Source organism: Nipponia nippon, unplaced genomic scaffold, assembly GCF_047370975.1.
Source record: "Nipponia nippon isolate SJK-2023a ecotype South Korea unplaced genomic scaffold, ASM4737097v1 scaffold_5, whole genome shotgun sequence".
Taxonomy (NCBI): domain Eukaryota; kingdom Metazoa; phylum Chordata; class Aves; order Pelecaniformes; family Threskiornithidae; genus Nipponia; species Nipponia nippon.
In genome coordinates this window covers 14,832,744-14,847,114 of record NW_028262369.1, presented here as the reverse complement: position 1 = coordinate 14,847,114, position 14,371 = coordinate 14,832,744, and the positions used below count along the sequence as shown (strand labels likewise).

The 14,371-nt window shown below is 38.8% G+C and overlaps 1 protein-coding gene across 4 annotated transcripts in view; it reads left to right on the top strand.

The window, feature by feature from the left end:
* SMURF1 (SMAD specific E3 ubiquitin protein ligase 1) overlaps nucleotides 1-14,371 on the top strand; it is a 46,395-nt gene that overhangs the window by 19,348 nt on the left and 12,676 nt on the right. For 2 of the 4 annotated variants that reach the window (XM_087734447.1, XM_087734446.1), the window contains exons 2-8: nucleotides 8,105-8,143; nucleotides 8,805-8,913; nucleotides 9,529-9,662; nucleotides 9,782-9,847; nucleotides 10,694-10,769; nucleotides 11,126-11,364; nucleotides 12,155-12,239. In XM_087734447.1, coding sequence (XP_087590573.1) covers nucleotides 8,105-8,143; nucleotides 8,805-8,913; nucleotides 9,529-9,662; nucleotides 9,782-9,847; nucleotides 10,694-10,769; nucleotides 11,126-11,364; nucleotides 12,155-12,239 — 748 coding nt within the window. Of the gene's footprint in view, nucleotides 1-8,104; nucleotides 8,144-8,804; nucleotides 8,914-9,528; nucleotides 9,663-9,781; nucleotides 9,848-10,693; nucleotides 10,770-11,110; nucleotides 11,365-12,154; nucleotides 12,240-14,371 lie in introns of all 4 variants that reach the window. The other 2 variants (XM_087734445.1, XM_087734444.1) reach the window with 1 other exon arrangement.

Here is a 14,371-nt window from a genome sequence, read left to right as displayed (position 1 = left end):
GACTGAGCAGTAGACTGTGCTGTACGGGGGCTCTAATTCTCCATTAGAGGAGAATCAACTATTTAATATGTAATTTATGCCTAAGTAATATCTAGAGTGTTCGGGGTTTCTTTCCTATATTTGATTAGTAATTCACTGTTGTTTGTCTAGCATTTTCCAGAGAAACAAATCTATACATCTAAAGATTTGGACAGTATTTCTAGAAAGGACCTTTTGTTTACTGGGAGTGTGGGAGTAGGGCTAGGTTTGAGCTTGATCCCCAGCTCTGCCTGGGACCTGTTGTGAGCAATGTTAGGTTGAGTATATGGTCCTGTTAGGTATTGACATTTGTAGAGATTTGAAAAAGGTGCTTTGAAAACTCCAAGTGTTAAAAGTGCAAAATATTTTTGGCAATCTTAGTAAAATTCAGTTTGGAATCTGAGTTATGAGTGCATGTGGGTGGAGGAACATGTTTTTCATGCTTTAGGAATTTTTTTCCAGATGCTTTCTCAGTGCTTGGGTAACTATAAAAGCTAAGTATTAAGACTTCAGCATGGATTTACTCCTTAGTTTTAATGTAACGTAAGAAAATTGAGCCACATAGTTTCGTGGCGTGTTTTTAACTTTATTATGGCGATGATGTCGCACAGCACACGTTGGTGTCTGTTTCAAAATGTGAGCACAAGTATGTGCAAGCTGTGCAGATAAGCCTATCTTGATAGACACTACTTGCTTGAAAATATGAATTATTCAATGCAAGCATGTGTGGTTGGAGATAGAAGAGATGCAAAGGAAGAAATCCAGAATTGTGTTGATCCCAGTAAATACAACTTGCACAGTGAAGTGTGGAGTAAATGTAAAATGCAATTTTGTATTTCCAGTAGGAATTTTGTCATTGAAATTGTTTTGTTTAGCTGTCAGCTAAGAGATTGTACTTGCCCTGAGAAGGGGATATTATTCTGTGTGGTTTTAACAGAAATTTTGAGTTCTTTCCAGATATTTCTATTTCTTACTGGTGTATACAGAAGCTGACACTATAGCTGAAGCCTGAGCGTATACGTTGTTTTCAGAGAGCTGGGAGACCATTTGTGGACACTTTAACAAAGGGAAAACTTGACTGAATTTGAGCAATCTCTTTCTACAAAATTATTATTCCACTTGGTTGTGGTTCTGGCAGATGTGTCGGTGGGAGTGGAGGACTGAGTTTTAAAATCCATACAGTGGATATAAATTACTTTATGTTCTGTTAATGTTTTCGCTAGTAAAACTGTGTAATTGATAGGGTGTTTTTTTGAGAATGGCTGTAAAATGGAGATAGTAATAACTGTCTTACTTCTTGAATGCCGGTTCTCTAAGAAAGTGGTTGTGCTTTGAACATGTTGGGAGACAGTCTGCAAAGAAAAGGTATAAGGATGTGAGGGAAGACAGTGCTTCACAGGCATCTTCTTGATGACAGAGGAGGCTTAACCAGTTACGGTCCTGCTTTTGCCCCAGTGTCTCCGGCTGTATTTCTTACAGCTGAGCAGTCACTGTAGGGCCAAGAAGAATGGTTAGCTGAAGGTGGTGAAGCAGCAGTTTATGAAAGGTTTGCCCTAAAAAATAAACTTAAAGCCCCTGGAAGTACAATTTGAGTGAGAAATAGGAACTTAACATAGCTGGAATTTTCCCTGTGGTACACAGGGCAAATAAATTCCATGGGCAGCTTCTGCTTTCGGAGCTGAGGCTGCTCTGAGGGCATGTCTGTAAGACTGAAGCAGTCGGGAATGCTTGGGGTTTATGTCTATCTAGGAAACAGGCAACTGTGTAGAGAGTATGAGAAGGTTCTTGGCTTGGATTAGAGGAAGGCATAGCAAAGTCGTAAGAAAACTGATGTAATAGCTAGGATTTAATGAAAGATTTAATCTGGGAGGTAGCCTTTATCTCAGGCATTTGTTATGGGTGAGCAGAGGGGGAAGAAGAGAAAGACAAGTTAGTATGAGGGATAATTGGATATGCTTATTTCCACCTCTCTGATTTGTGTGCCTTTCTCTGATTCTGTACATCAGCATTAATTCAGCTTCCTATTGATCTCCCTTTTTTATCCCTGCAAAGTTCTTCAGCTAATTCCATAACTCTTAGCGTTTCTCCAAGTTTTACATCTCAGTCAGTTCATTCTTAAACTGGCTTTACTGGTCTTGTGTTGCACACAGTCTCGGTTAACTGTGAATTTAATGAGTCTTGTTCTTCCAATAGTCCTGTGCTGACTTTGTTAATGATTTGTGTTATTAGGGGCTAAATCAGCCCTTCCTGGTGTGTATATGAAGACTTACTGTTGGTCAGTGCCCAGGAGGATTTTTCAGTTTGAGTAATTCTTAGGAATCCTGGAGATGAAACTCTTCTGTTTTGTCAACTTGGTATTGTTTGCACTACGAGGACTGACTCTCATTTGTGATGGGTTTCTGCTTAGGTAGGACGGAATTTTGATTCCTGGCTAAGTAGATACTTTAATGACATGTTAATGGACTAATAAAAATGGCTTTTTCTGGGTGTGTGGTTTTTTGAAGATCTCTTCAAAGTTGTCTTGTGTTTGCAACTGGCTACACAAAGCCAAGTTCCAACCCACGAGGAAAGCATGCCTTGAAAAGAGGCTTTGATTTTTACTGCAGCCTACACAAAAGGGCCACAAAAAGGCTTCGTGTATCAAATCTAGCAACTCTTTGAGAACTGAGGTTTTTTTAATGAAGCATTGCTTTAATCTGGTAGTCAAGGTCTGTTTTAGCATGAGTTCAGGTAGAGCCTTCCAATGTCAGGGCATGATGTACGCTGGTCCTGAAGTCTGAGGGGTCTCGGGGCTTACATGTCAGATTGCAAATCTCATTGGCACCACGATGCCAAGATCGTTAGTGAAGGCCACTCAATGTACACGTCTGTATAAAATTATTTCTGTACAGCTAATTGGTTTATTTGGCAAATGTAACAGAAGACTTCAGTTTTGTTTATCTTCTGCATGCTAGGCACTGCAGTGATTCAGATTCAGTTACTGAGAAGTTAAAGCAGCCTGTGGATTTATGCTTTTCAGTCTCAAGCAGATGAAGAGAAAGACCAAAAGTATTCCTAAAGCAAACAAGAAAAGGACTAGAATAGAAACCTTGGCCTTTGTGGTGACAATTTAAACTCCAATTTGTGAATAAAGTGGTATATTTCAGTTCAGTGATGTGGCTAGCTGTAAAGAAACTGCATTTTTAAGCACTTGGTGCTTTCAGCCATCTTTTCTTTCCCATTAAACCCCTTCTCTCATACCCTACCAAATATAAATGATTGTCACCCTTAAAAAAAACAGAGCGCTTAAAACCTTCATGGGTTGCCTAGTAGTAGAAATAAAAACAGACATTTATCTGCAGAGAAGTCTCATTTAAAGTTATGTGCAGTGAATAGGAATGGTAAGCAGAGTCATTCGTGAAGGCGGTTCAGAAGGGGTGGCTTGTGGTATTCAGAGTATTTTCCACAAAATACGCCGAACCGTTTGGATGAGACGTGACTTCACATAACAGATTCAGCAAAGATTGTAATTGTGGGCCACGGCGCTTTGGGGTGTTAGAGCAGCATGTGGTAAATAGCTGATGCTTGCTTTTTTTTTTCTCTTTTTTGGAGGCTTTTTTACACTTAAAGCACGTTATTTTTGCCATGCAGCCTCCTGAAAACTGTTTTTCAGAATGGCAGAATTTTCACTGTGGAAACCAGCCTGTAAGCTAGCGGCGTATGGGGGGCTGTCCTGCTATCATACAGGAGAGCTGGAGCAACTCTACCTCCAACGCTGGTTACCAGCTTCACAAGTCAAAAGCTAGGCAGACTTTGAAGCATTAGCAGAGATGTTTCCATTACTTGGATGCATCACATTTGGCCTGCTTTGAGGCCTTTTGTATTTTTCAATGGTGTGCAGTTACTTCAGTTTCATTTTATTTCAAGATCTTTATTCCTCTCTCCTCCAAAGCCTCATTGTTCTTCTTTTGCTTCTTACTTAGATCTTAAAACAAACCAACCAACCTGTGATGCTTTTAATGATTATGCTACGTATCTCTATGATTAAAGATAGTCTACACAGAAGTAAATATGTAAAGTCCTTTCTACGTCATCAGCCTGCTGGCCTGTGTTTACCTTCTGTCAGAAAGTAAAACTAATGTATCCTGGAATCTAGCTGCCTGTTTGTACAAGCAGAAATGATTAACCTGGAATATCAAAGGGAAGGCCAAAGATGGCTGAAAGGTGTGTTTGCTAGCATCGTTTGGTATGACCTCCCCCACCCCCCTTCCCGAAGGAAGATGTGGACCAACTGCTGGTTTGTCTTGTCTTCAGAATTAACTTGAGTACTAAATTGAAGGCTGTCGTTAGCTCAGATCTTATCCATGTGTAAAAGTCCTAATTTGAGCACGGAGGCTCTTACCTTTAACTTGCAAAGTGTGAATGAGTGCAGCCCCAGGTGCAAATTTGCCTGCTATTTTGCATTGGTACAGGCTGGGACCTATGGAATATTTTTATCGCCTTTTTTCTTTTTTTTTTTTTTCTCCCCCCCCACCCCTAGGTCCCAAAACATAACTACCTCATTTTTACACTGTGCAGCTGAAAACAGTTGTAGCATCTTAGCACTGTGTAGCTGAAAACAGTTGTAGCATCTTAGCACTATGCTGTGGGATGGAGTATGTTATATGTGAATAAATCCCGTGTTGGTGCAGAGACAGCAGTGTGAGGGCTCTCTTGCAGACTAGCAGCCATCTTTTGAGCGCCGACAGTTCAGGAGGAGGAACTTGCACACGAAGGCTTTGATTTTGTAGGCTGGGTCTGTTTACTCAGGGATGTTTGAAATGGTTCCTCACCCAGGCTTGTCTTTTCTCTGCCTCCTTTCTGAAAATGCTGGTCTTGCTGCAGAGATAGGTGTCTCGGTGATGAAAAAAAATCATCAGCTTTCTGATGCAACTCTCGGCCGGGTTGTTCAGACATTGGTGCCACTCCATGCTTTCCTTACTACACCCGTCTGTAGCTTGCTCCTGCGGCAGCTCCTGAACCACAGCAGATGATTCATTTCTGCTTTGGAAGCAGAGTGGACAACCAGGGGCTGGCAGAGGAACCACTCAACTCTCAACTCGCTCAAGTTACATCTGCATTGAAGACATCCCCAGGGCGAATACTGACTTTGTATAACGCTCGTCCTTTCTTCACCTCCTGCCAAATATGCTTTCACACTAGTACTTTACCCAGCTGGCTAATTTGGCCTTTGAAATTATCTCAATAATGTCAGGTACTTAAAAAAACATTCCCATCCCTTTATAAATATTATAATCTAGATGTAAAGACATTGTTTCAGTGTTGTTTGGGATCTGTTGTATTAAAAAAAAATAATCCTTCAGTGCTGCGCAGCAATCCAGAGCGGAGTATAAACAAATACTATGTCAAGCTGAAACAAGTCGGTTGACTTTGAGAAGGCAGAATGTAAATGCCCAAGTCAGGAGAATTAGTACCTTTTGTAACGTTGCAACAAATGCAGGGAGATTGTTCCTGCTGACAAGCCCTAAACCTTTCTTGTTTAAAAGGAAGAAAAATGAAAAGGGAAAGCTGTTTGGAAAGATGGAAACTAGGCAAAGATGGGTTTTGTGCAAAGCTTGTGCAAAGCGTGTCTCAGGTGCCTGGTTTGCAGATAAATATCCATCCCATTCTCCTACGCTGCCTCTGATGCAGGGATAAAATTAATAACTTTTTAAGCCTTCATAGCTAAATCTACCTGAGTTCACAGGTTTGGGGCTTGAAGTAGCAGCAGTTAGATCCTGCTAGCAGTCTTGCTGAAGTCCTATTGGAGGCAATGTACTTAAGAAGAAAATCTGGCATATACACAGCTTTGCAGAGCAGGGAGGGGCTGTCTGCTCCGCCGCTGGCATGGTTTCATGTCTAACTCTCCGGTTGCTGACCTTTGTCACCTGTTTCTTTACTGGAATTTAGAAATCTATGGCTTTTAAGTGATAGGGCACTTGAAAAAATTTTTTGATTTAGTGGGTTTAATATACAAATAGTGGAACAGGGCCAATGGTCCATCTCGGGCAGCCTGATTCTAGAGATTGCTCCATAAAGGTTTATTTCGGCTATTAGCTGTTGTGCCAATATTTTTCTTACAAGAAAGAGTAATGATTTTTGCAACCTAAAATTAAGTGTTTCACAGGCTGCAACTGGAAAATTGGCAGCTGTGCTCCTCTACTGTAGACTGAAAGCCTGTGGCAGAGGGAAAAGAGTTAAATGAAAAAAATACAGTTCCTCAATAATAGCTTTAGAAACTTACACTGCTAGTTAGCTCTAGAAAGCACACCTGAAATATAGAATAAAGGTAATAATTATATAGTCAGACTATATGCAGTTAGTTACAGATGGCATACTTTTCCAGCTCTATAATGTATTCTTAAAATTGGGGATGGGGAAGTAAAATGAGTTATTTGAGTTCAAAAAAAGCTCTACCACTCATAGGAACTTTAAAATTCTTTTTGGCTAGTACTAGAACATACAAGTTCTGATTTTTACCTGTACTTATTCCCTGTTTTTCTGGTATTTTTTCCTCTGAAGCACTTGCAACAGGAAGAGGAAATTAAAGGTTCCTCTGTTGTGCTTCCATAGAATGGCAGACGGTGATTCTGTAATCCTGTTTTGTTTCAAATTGAATTGCCATGGTCCTGCAGACTTCTCTTTTTTGATCGGTTGTTTAAAAAAAAAGAAAAAAAACAAGAGAAGCTTTCTCTGATTATGCAGTTTGCCAATGTAAGAAATAAGTAATTTTTAATCCATTCTAAAAATAGTTTTCTGGTGTGGCTGCTTTAATTATTACTAAGACGGAGGCTTTGTGTATTTTTTTTTTTTTTCCCATGAACATCTGGGTTAAACAGTGGACTACTTTGGTCTGTTTGCTTGACATGTGAGGTGAGGCAATTTTTATTTTGCTAGCTATGTTAGGTGGGGAATGTTGCTCTGGAGTTCTAGTAGAAGTGTAAAAAAAAAAAAAAAAAAAAATTTGTTCCCATATTTTTGCTACCGTGTCTTCACGTTCCCCAATATAGAGTTACAGCGAGACTGAGTGTCAGTCAGGAGCAAGGTGAGAGAGAGATGAGAAGGGGTCCGTACCGGGGGAAGTGGCCATTGAGTATCTTCTGAGCGTTCATTCTCATGCTGAAAGGTCAGAACTGGGTGGAAAAGAGACTACCTCAAAAATAGTTAGGTCTTTTATAGTTACCTTCCTCTCTTGGATCCTAGTTTTAGGTAAGTTAGAGCTCTAATATTTTCATCTTTGGCTCTGTAGTTATTTTTCCTGGCCTGTTATAAGAGTTTAATGGATACTGAACAACTTGGATTGCTGAGATTGTACTGAGCAGTCCTTATTGAAAAGCAAAATTAGGCTTGTAGCTGGTAATAGACCTAGTAGAAATGGAGATTGATGTGAGTTTCCTGATCTAATTTTTGCTGAAACTACTGTGCTATTTAGTAGAATTGGAGAGAGGGAAATAATGTCTCATTTGTGGCCCTTTCAAAGGAAAACATATTGATGCAATTCTTTTTCATTGTATTTCTTTTCCTCCTGAGTGAGGTCCTGTCATACTTACCACAAAACTTATTTGTGTTTGCAAACTACTTATGCTGCTATAGCACACCTCCCATGTTTTGTTCTACGATGCATCATGTACTTTTTGTGTGCAAAAAGCAGGAGTTTGCACTGTATTTGATGGGACTTAGTGTAGAGGTCTCCTCCAAGAGTTGCAGAAATGTTCTTGGTTCAGAAACTGTTTGGTCCTTGTTCTAAAATGGGTGGGTTCTGAAACAACACAACAAAATTCTGGTTTAGCATTTGTGTAAGCATGCAGCATAGAAAATTAGGAGGTTTTAACACAAAGGCCACGTTCATTAAATCTTCTGTATATTGTAACGCTAGAACAAAAGCAAAGGAATTTTTTTCTTTATGTAAATCCGTATTCCAATCACAGATAAAGAAAACAATGCTCACATTTAATATTTGGGTGTTTTTTTATGAATTATGATCAGGTAGTATGGTAGCTGGTATGATTGCCAGAAAGCTTGTTTCTTATGGTTTTAAGATTTCTTTATCTGATATTTTGTTTTGCAGTATTATGTGCCAAGAATCTTGCAAAGAAAGATTTCTTCAGTAAGTATGCCCTAATTGTATAACTTTCTGCTCTTGATTAATCAGATTCATTTGTAGATTGTGCATTACTGTCGTGGCTCATCTGTGTAGGTCATTTGTTCTGTCGTTCCATTCTTGCAGTAACATTGTGTTACTACATGAGTAGACATTACCCTGAATTGTATTTAGATAGGATAGACTCTAGGATTGGAAAGACCAAGGACTCTCAAATTCTAGTCGAAAGTCTGACTGATGAGACCACAAGCAAGTTGCTGCTTACAATTCTGTGTGTGGGGTACCAAGAGCATCAATCTTAAAGAAGGCTCTGTAAAGCTTGCCAGGGGTATGAGTAAAGTACCCCAGTGCTGCAGTCTCGGTATTATGTTAACGACTGAATAAAAATACCTGCTTACCAGTATGCATGGGTATGCACTTTTAAATTAAGCACTTTTAACCTTTTGTTTTCTAAAAACTTTCACAATTTATGGCAGATATCAATCTGTGTGACAGAAATACATTATCTAATTAGGAACTCAATTCTCTATTTTTGGATTTACTAGAATAGTTTTAGAATAATGGCAACTTTCCTTTCTTGGGAGGGAGCAGAAGCTCATGATAGCATTATCTTGGAAGAAACAAAACAAAAAGTACTACGTTTAATAGCACCTTTTCCCTTCCACAGGACTTCCTGACCCATTTGCAAAAATAGTTGTTGATGGGTCAGGTCAGTGCCATTCAACTGACACTGTGAAGAACACATTGGACCCCAAATGGAACCAGCATTACGATCTGTGAGTTGTTTGTGAGGTCATAAGTAAACAATATTCTAGAGACTTATCTAGTAAATGGAATGTCAGGATTGGCACTGCAACTTCATTTTGTGTTAGCAAGAATATTCACATTTGCTGAGGAGAACTGATCTTTTGCAACAAGAAATTACCTGTTAATAAAGGAGTGGTACTTTGCTTTTAAGTGTTTGAATTTGGAAATATTTGTGTGTCAGGTGCACGGCACAATTGCTTAGAGTAAGCTCTACTGGAGCAGTGCAGTCCAGCTTTTACAAAAGATTGTCCTTGTTGTAGTGATTTATTTTCTTCAAATTATTAGAAACATAAATTTTAAAGTTTTGTACATTAATCAGCTTGTTGCATAGCTTTTAATGAGGCTGTCTGTAGTTAAATCCATGCTGCAGCAATATCAATTTAACGTGCTGTGTGAAATCATAGTGCAGTAATTCATTAATAACACCATTTCAGGCTTAAGCAGTTCTGTATTTATAATAAAGCAGCATGACCAATGTACTAAAATGTATCAGAATTTGTACCAAATAATGCATAAATTCTGTAGAGTAAATTCTGTAGGGTATTTTTTTTCTAAAATCTGTCTTCTAATATGTATTTTTCTAGATACGTTGGGAAGACAGATTCCATAACCATCAGTGTATGGAACCATAAAAAAATCCACAAGAAACAGGGAGCTGGCTTCCTGGGGTGTGTCCGACTCCTCTCCAATGCCATCAGCAGGCTAAAAGATACTGGATGTAAGAGCAATTCCTACCTGGTGCAATCAAGAACCTTTGGTGCCTTGTATCTGAGTAGTGAAGAGTATTCCCACCCACCCCCCCAGTGTTTTGTTGATCTTTCCTATTCTCATTTGCAGACCAGCGTTTGGATCTATGCAAACTAAATCCCACAGATACCGATGCTGTACGAGGCCAAATAGTGGGTAAGAATACTCTCAGCTAAACTTTCATCTGCTTGGGTAAATACAGTATAGGGACAAATATTGTATTAAAAAAGAAACCTGTAGTCATTATTGCTTCCATGCCTTTTCTGTGTTGTTTCTTCTGAGTTTAATGGGATTAAATTACATAACCTGAAAATTTTTGTTGTACTCCTATGTGGGAGTTTGTTTTCTCTCAGTGGATAATGAGAAACAATATTAAAAAGAGGGAATGCATCTGGCAAGGTTTCTGATGCAGCTCTGGAAGGGTAAATGTTACTGTGAAACTGATTGCATTTGGACCAAGGTGACAGGAGAAGAGGATCTGGAGGAGTTAAAAGAAATTTTGCAAATTGCTGTTTTAATACCTTTGGCTCATATAACCTATTTCCAAATTTCAACAAAACAGTGCCAGTTTTATGGCTAATTTACCCCATTGTACCACGTTTTGCTGCCCCCCAACCCAAGCTTTTAATTGATATATATATATTTGGCACAACCCAAATTCTCACCGTAATGATGACATCTAGTGGTGAGTAATTTCTTTCCAGCTTACCTTTCTGGGTCCTCATGAAACCCAGATGTAGAACCTGACATTTGATACTTAAAGAAATAGACTCAGCTTAAGTTTTGTTGTGGTGATGCCTCTGGTTTCTCTTCTCCATTTTTAAAAATCGGTAATGCTTTAGGGTTACAGAAGGAGTTTTGGTAAGTGGTGTGCTCTTGTGTGTAGGATATAGCTTTCCGTAATGTTTTACCTTGTATAAATGTGGGTTGTTTGGCTTATGTTGTTTTTAAGGGAACAGTTGTTCTTTTATTATCAACATGTGTTTTATTTTTTTCTTTCAGTCAGTTTACAGACACGGGACAGAATAGGCACAGGAGGTTCTGTAGTAGACTGTAGAGGGCTCTTGGAGAATGAAGGGTAAGGATTGTTTTCTTTACACTTAATTAGAAAGACGGTTTATATGTGGAAAGAATATAATTAACACTAGAAATATTAAATATCAGTGTGACTAATATATTGTCTGGGAATATGTGTCTGGTAGTAAGGTTATAGCTTACTTGAAGAAAGTAAGCTAAACTGGGTAGGACTTGATATTTTTTGTTACCAGTGCTTCTGGCACTTTCATGAGAAATTTTGGGTATAAAAACATTAAGAAAGTGGCATATCTTGGGTTAAAAGTTGCAATACTTGAAGTAATGGAGAGAGAGAGAAAAATAGTTATTTCTGCATTCACTTCTCTGTGATGGAAACTCTTGAAGTTTCCCCATTTTCAGAACGGTTTATGAAGATTCTGGACCGGGAAGGCCGCTGAGCTGTTTTATGGAGGAACCAGCACCGTATACAGACACTACGGGCGCCGCTGGCGGAGGCAACTGTCGCTTCGTAGAGTCCCCCAGTCAAGATCAGAGGCTTCAGGCACAGCGACTTCGGACTCCTGAAGTCAGAGGTCATGTACAGACACCTCAGAACAGACCGCATGGTCACCAGTCGCCTGACCTACCAGAAGGCTACGGTAAGAGTTTTTCAGAACTATAAAATCAAAGGTTTTTTTCAAAAGAATTCAGAGAAAAATGCTCCCATTTTAATATGTAGGTGTGGTTTACCTGTTGGAACATGCAGTATCCACATGCATCTAATGGTCTGGATTTTGGAAAAAGAACTAAGCAGTGCAGATGGGAGTTTGAGATTGGCTAATTAGCAGTTGGCTATGCCAGGATACACTGAGGAGTTGATGGTAAATTAAACATGAGTTTGTGGTATGATGCTGTTAGAGAAAATTCACTGCTAATCTTGGCTGTGTATCTAGGGAGAACGAATGTAAAGAGCTCTTTAAACTAGAGCAGTAATGCTATTTTTTCCTTCCCCCTTGGCATGTTGTGTAGGTTTGAGCCCACATTTGAGAAAAGATCAGGAAAATATAAAAGCAACAAAGAAGCCAGTAGTACAGAAGATTAGGGAGGATAAGATTAAGGAGAATTTAAATCTCTGAAAAGAGCACACCAAATCTAGGAGTGAAGAAATCTAGTTTGGGGGTTTGGGTTGTCTCAAAATCTAAAAATAAAAATACAAACCAAAACACGTTGGTGCATGGATTTGCAAGTTTCAAAAAGAACGTTGAAATGTGTAATCGAAGCAAATTTGTGAAGGATAAAACAGTCCATGCTGCAAAAGATCAGGGGGATGGCTCAAGTACTTTCTCCTAGATCTGACAGAAAGATGATATTCTAATGGCTTTAAACAAACTGTTTATTCAGATTTTTTCAGATTTGTAATTTCGAATAATCTTTCTTCCTTTTTCATAGAACAAAGAACAACGGTACAGGGACAGGTTTATTTTTTGCACACACAGACTGGAGTTAGCACATGGCATGACCCTAGGATACCAAGGTATGTATTTATAGTTACAAAGTCAAGTGGTTTTGGTGTGCGTACGTATGGCAGTAAGCTGAATCTTTAAGAGCAAAAATCTATGAAATGGCCTGTCTAAATTTAAAGGGAGCAGAAGAATAATTTCGGATCTTTCTAGTTACCTTTTCACCAAACATTAAGGATTGCTCTTTTTGAAAGAAAGAATTATCTACTTGTGAATCATGTAAAACAAAAGGGGGAAAAAAATATGTAGCCCTTCAGGAATTCCCATTTGACAAATTCTTTCTAAAGTGTCGATGTATCGAGTTTCTCTTTTGGTGAAGCTACAGATTTCTGAATCTTACCGTTTTGTTTTTTTTTTTTTTTATAAAACAATTTGGACTGCAAATTCAAGAAAAAAGTGACTACTTTTTTAAAGCCATTGTTTCCTGAGTATTGAACTTGTAACTTTTTCTCTAATAGTGCTCACTTACGTATAACTGAAGCAAAGATTACTTGTCATCTTTAAACTTGAAGTGGTGTTGAGGGTTTTTTTTATGCTTTAGAAAATTTGAATCCTCCACATGATTCATTTAGTAAAGCCTCTTTAAACTTTAACCTGCAGTTAATCCAGGTTTTTGTGACTAAGGTCTGGCGCTCTTCCTTGAGGAGCTCTGAATCTGGGCTGTTTCGCTGGACCACCTGCACACCAGATTTGAGAGTGAAACACAAAGTTTGTAACTCCTCAGCTGCTGCTCTGGCTGGATAATACATGAATGTGATACAGGATATTAGAAAAATGATATAAAGTAGTGTAGGCAAAAGCGTTGATAAAACTACAGTGTATGGAAGGATATGAAAAATAAAGTTGAGAGAGAGAGAAAATAGCTGATGTTAGATTAGCTGGTATCGTTGGAAGAAAAAATGACAATGCTTATTCTTCATGTCACTCGTGTCAGGCTTGTGTGCCCAAAGCCTTGTCTTTTCTTCCAATGATGCTGGTTGGCCTAATGAAAGGTATTGCTTCTTCTTTCAACAAATCTTAGAGCCAGGTTTTCAGGACCAGTAATGTAAGTGGACAGAACAGTGCCTTGTGAGTCACAGGTCACTCTTATTTTAGGTAAAGGTGGCTTTCATACTACCAACTTGCAGTGCAAAAACCTAACCTTGGCATTTAGCACAGATGTAGGTTAAAACTTGATGTAATCAGATCTCTACAGTACTTTCAGATGCACAGCTGATTGAAACAAATGGTTACAACCATAATCTTCTTTAAGGAGCCTAACAAAGGCTTGTCTGTCTGCCTGTATCCCCTGCTGGCTTATACTCACTCTGACTCTAATGAAGCCTTTGGTGTACAAAGTGTTTCTACCTTTGTAAAGCCTCTCAGTTTACTCGTTTATACTGATGTTGCATGGTTAGATTTAGGTAAGGAAATACATAGTGGTGTCTTCAATCCTGGATAATGGATGAATCCATGCCAGCTGTCTAGAGAATACTTTACTTAACAATAGCTTTTCTGTCTAAAAATAATCTTTGGGTTTCCCTCCTTCCTTTTCTTGCCAATCTTAGCGTTTTCCTGTATTAGGTGGCTGGGGCCTTAAGTGTTTTCAGTTTTCTAGGTGTAAATATATCCTGTGTACTGAATTCAAACACTACCTGAAAGTGAGTGAGTACCTTTAGCAGCACTTAGAATGATACCCAAAATTTATCTAGGATGAAAGGGATGAATGTGTTGGTAAAGCCTTACTCTCAATGACTTATCAGTCAAATAGTTAGGATTCTAACCTTGTCTAATTAAAGAGGAGTTTTTTTTGTTGGGGTGGGGTTTTTTTTGTGATCTTAGTATTTGGCTGCCTTAGCCTCTTAACTTATTGGGTGTTTGGAGACAGTGGTTGGTTCAGAGGTCTTTAGTTAATTGTTTGCTTTTCTGCACGTGGATCACAATAGTGTTAATGGGAATTTTTCTGTGAAATTTTTGCTATGAAAAAATGTCTCTTCCTCCTTTTACAGCCCTCAGAAGCCCTGTCATCACTTAAATGATGATGTTGCATATTGAGCTGTATGGCTTCGTTACTTTCAAAGCCTTTCAAAGACAGAAGGTGTTTTCTTGATTTACCTTTCTGTTTGTGTACAGCGCATATACAGGGAGTTGCATTGCCTAGATTGAG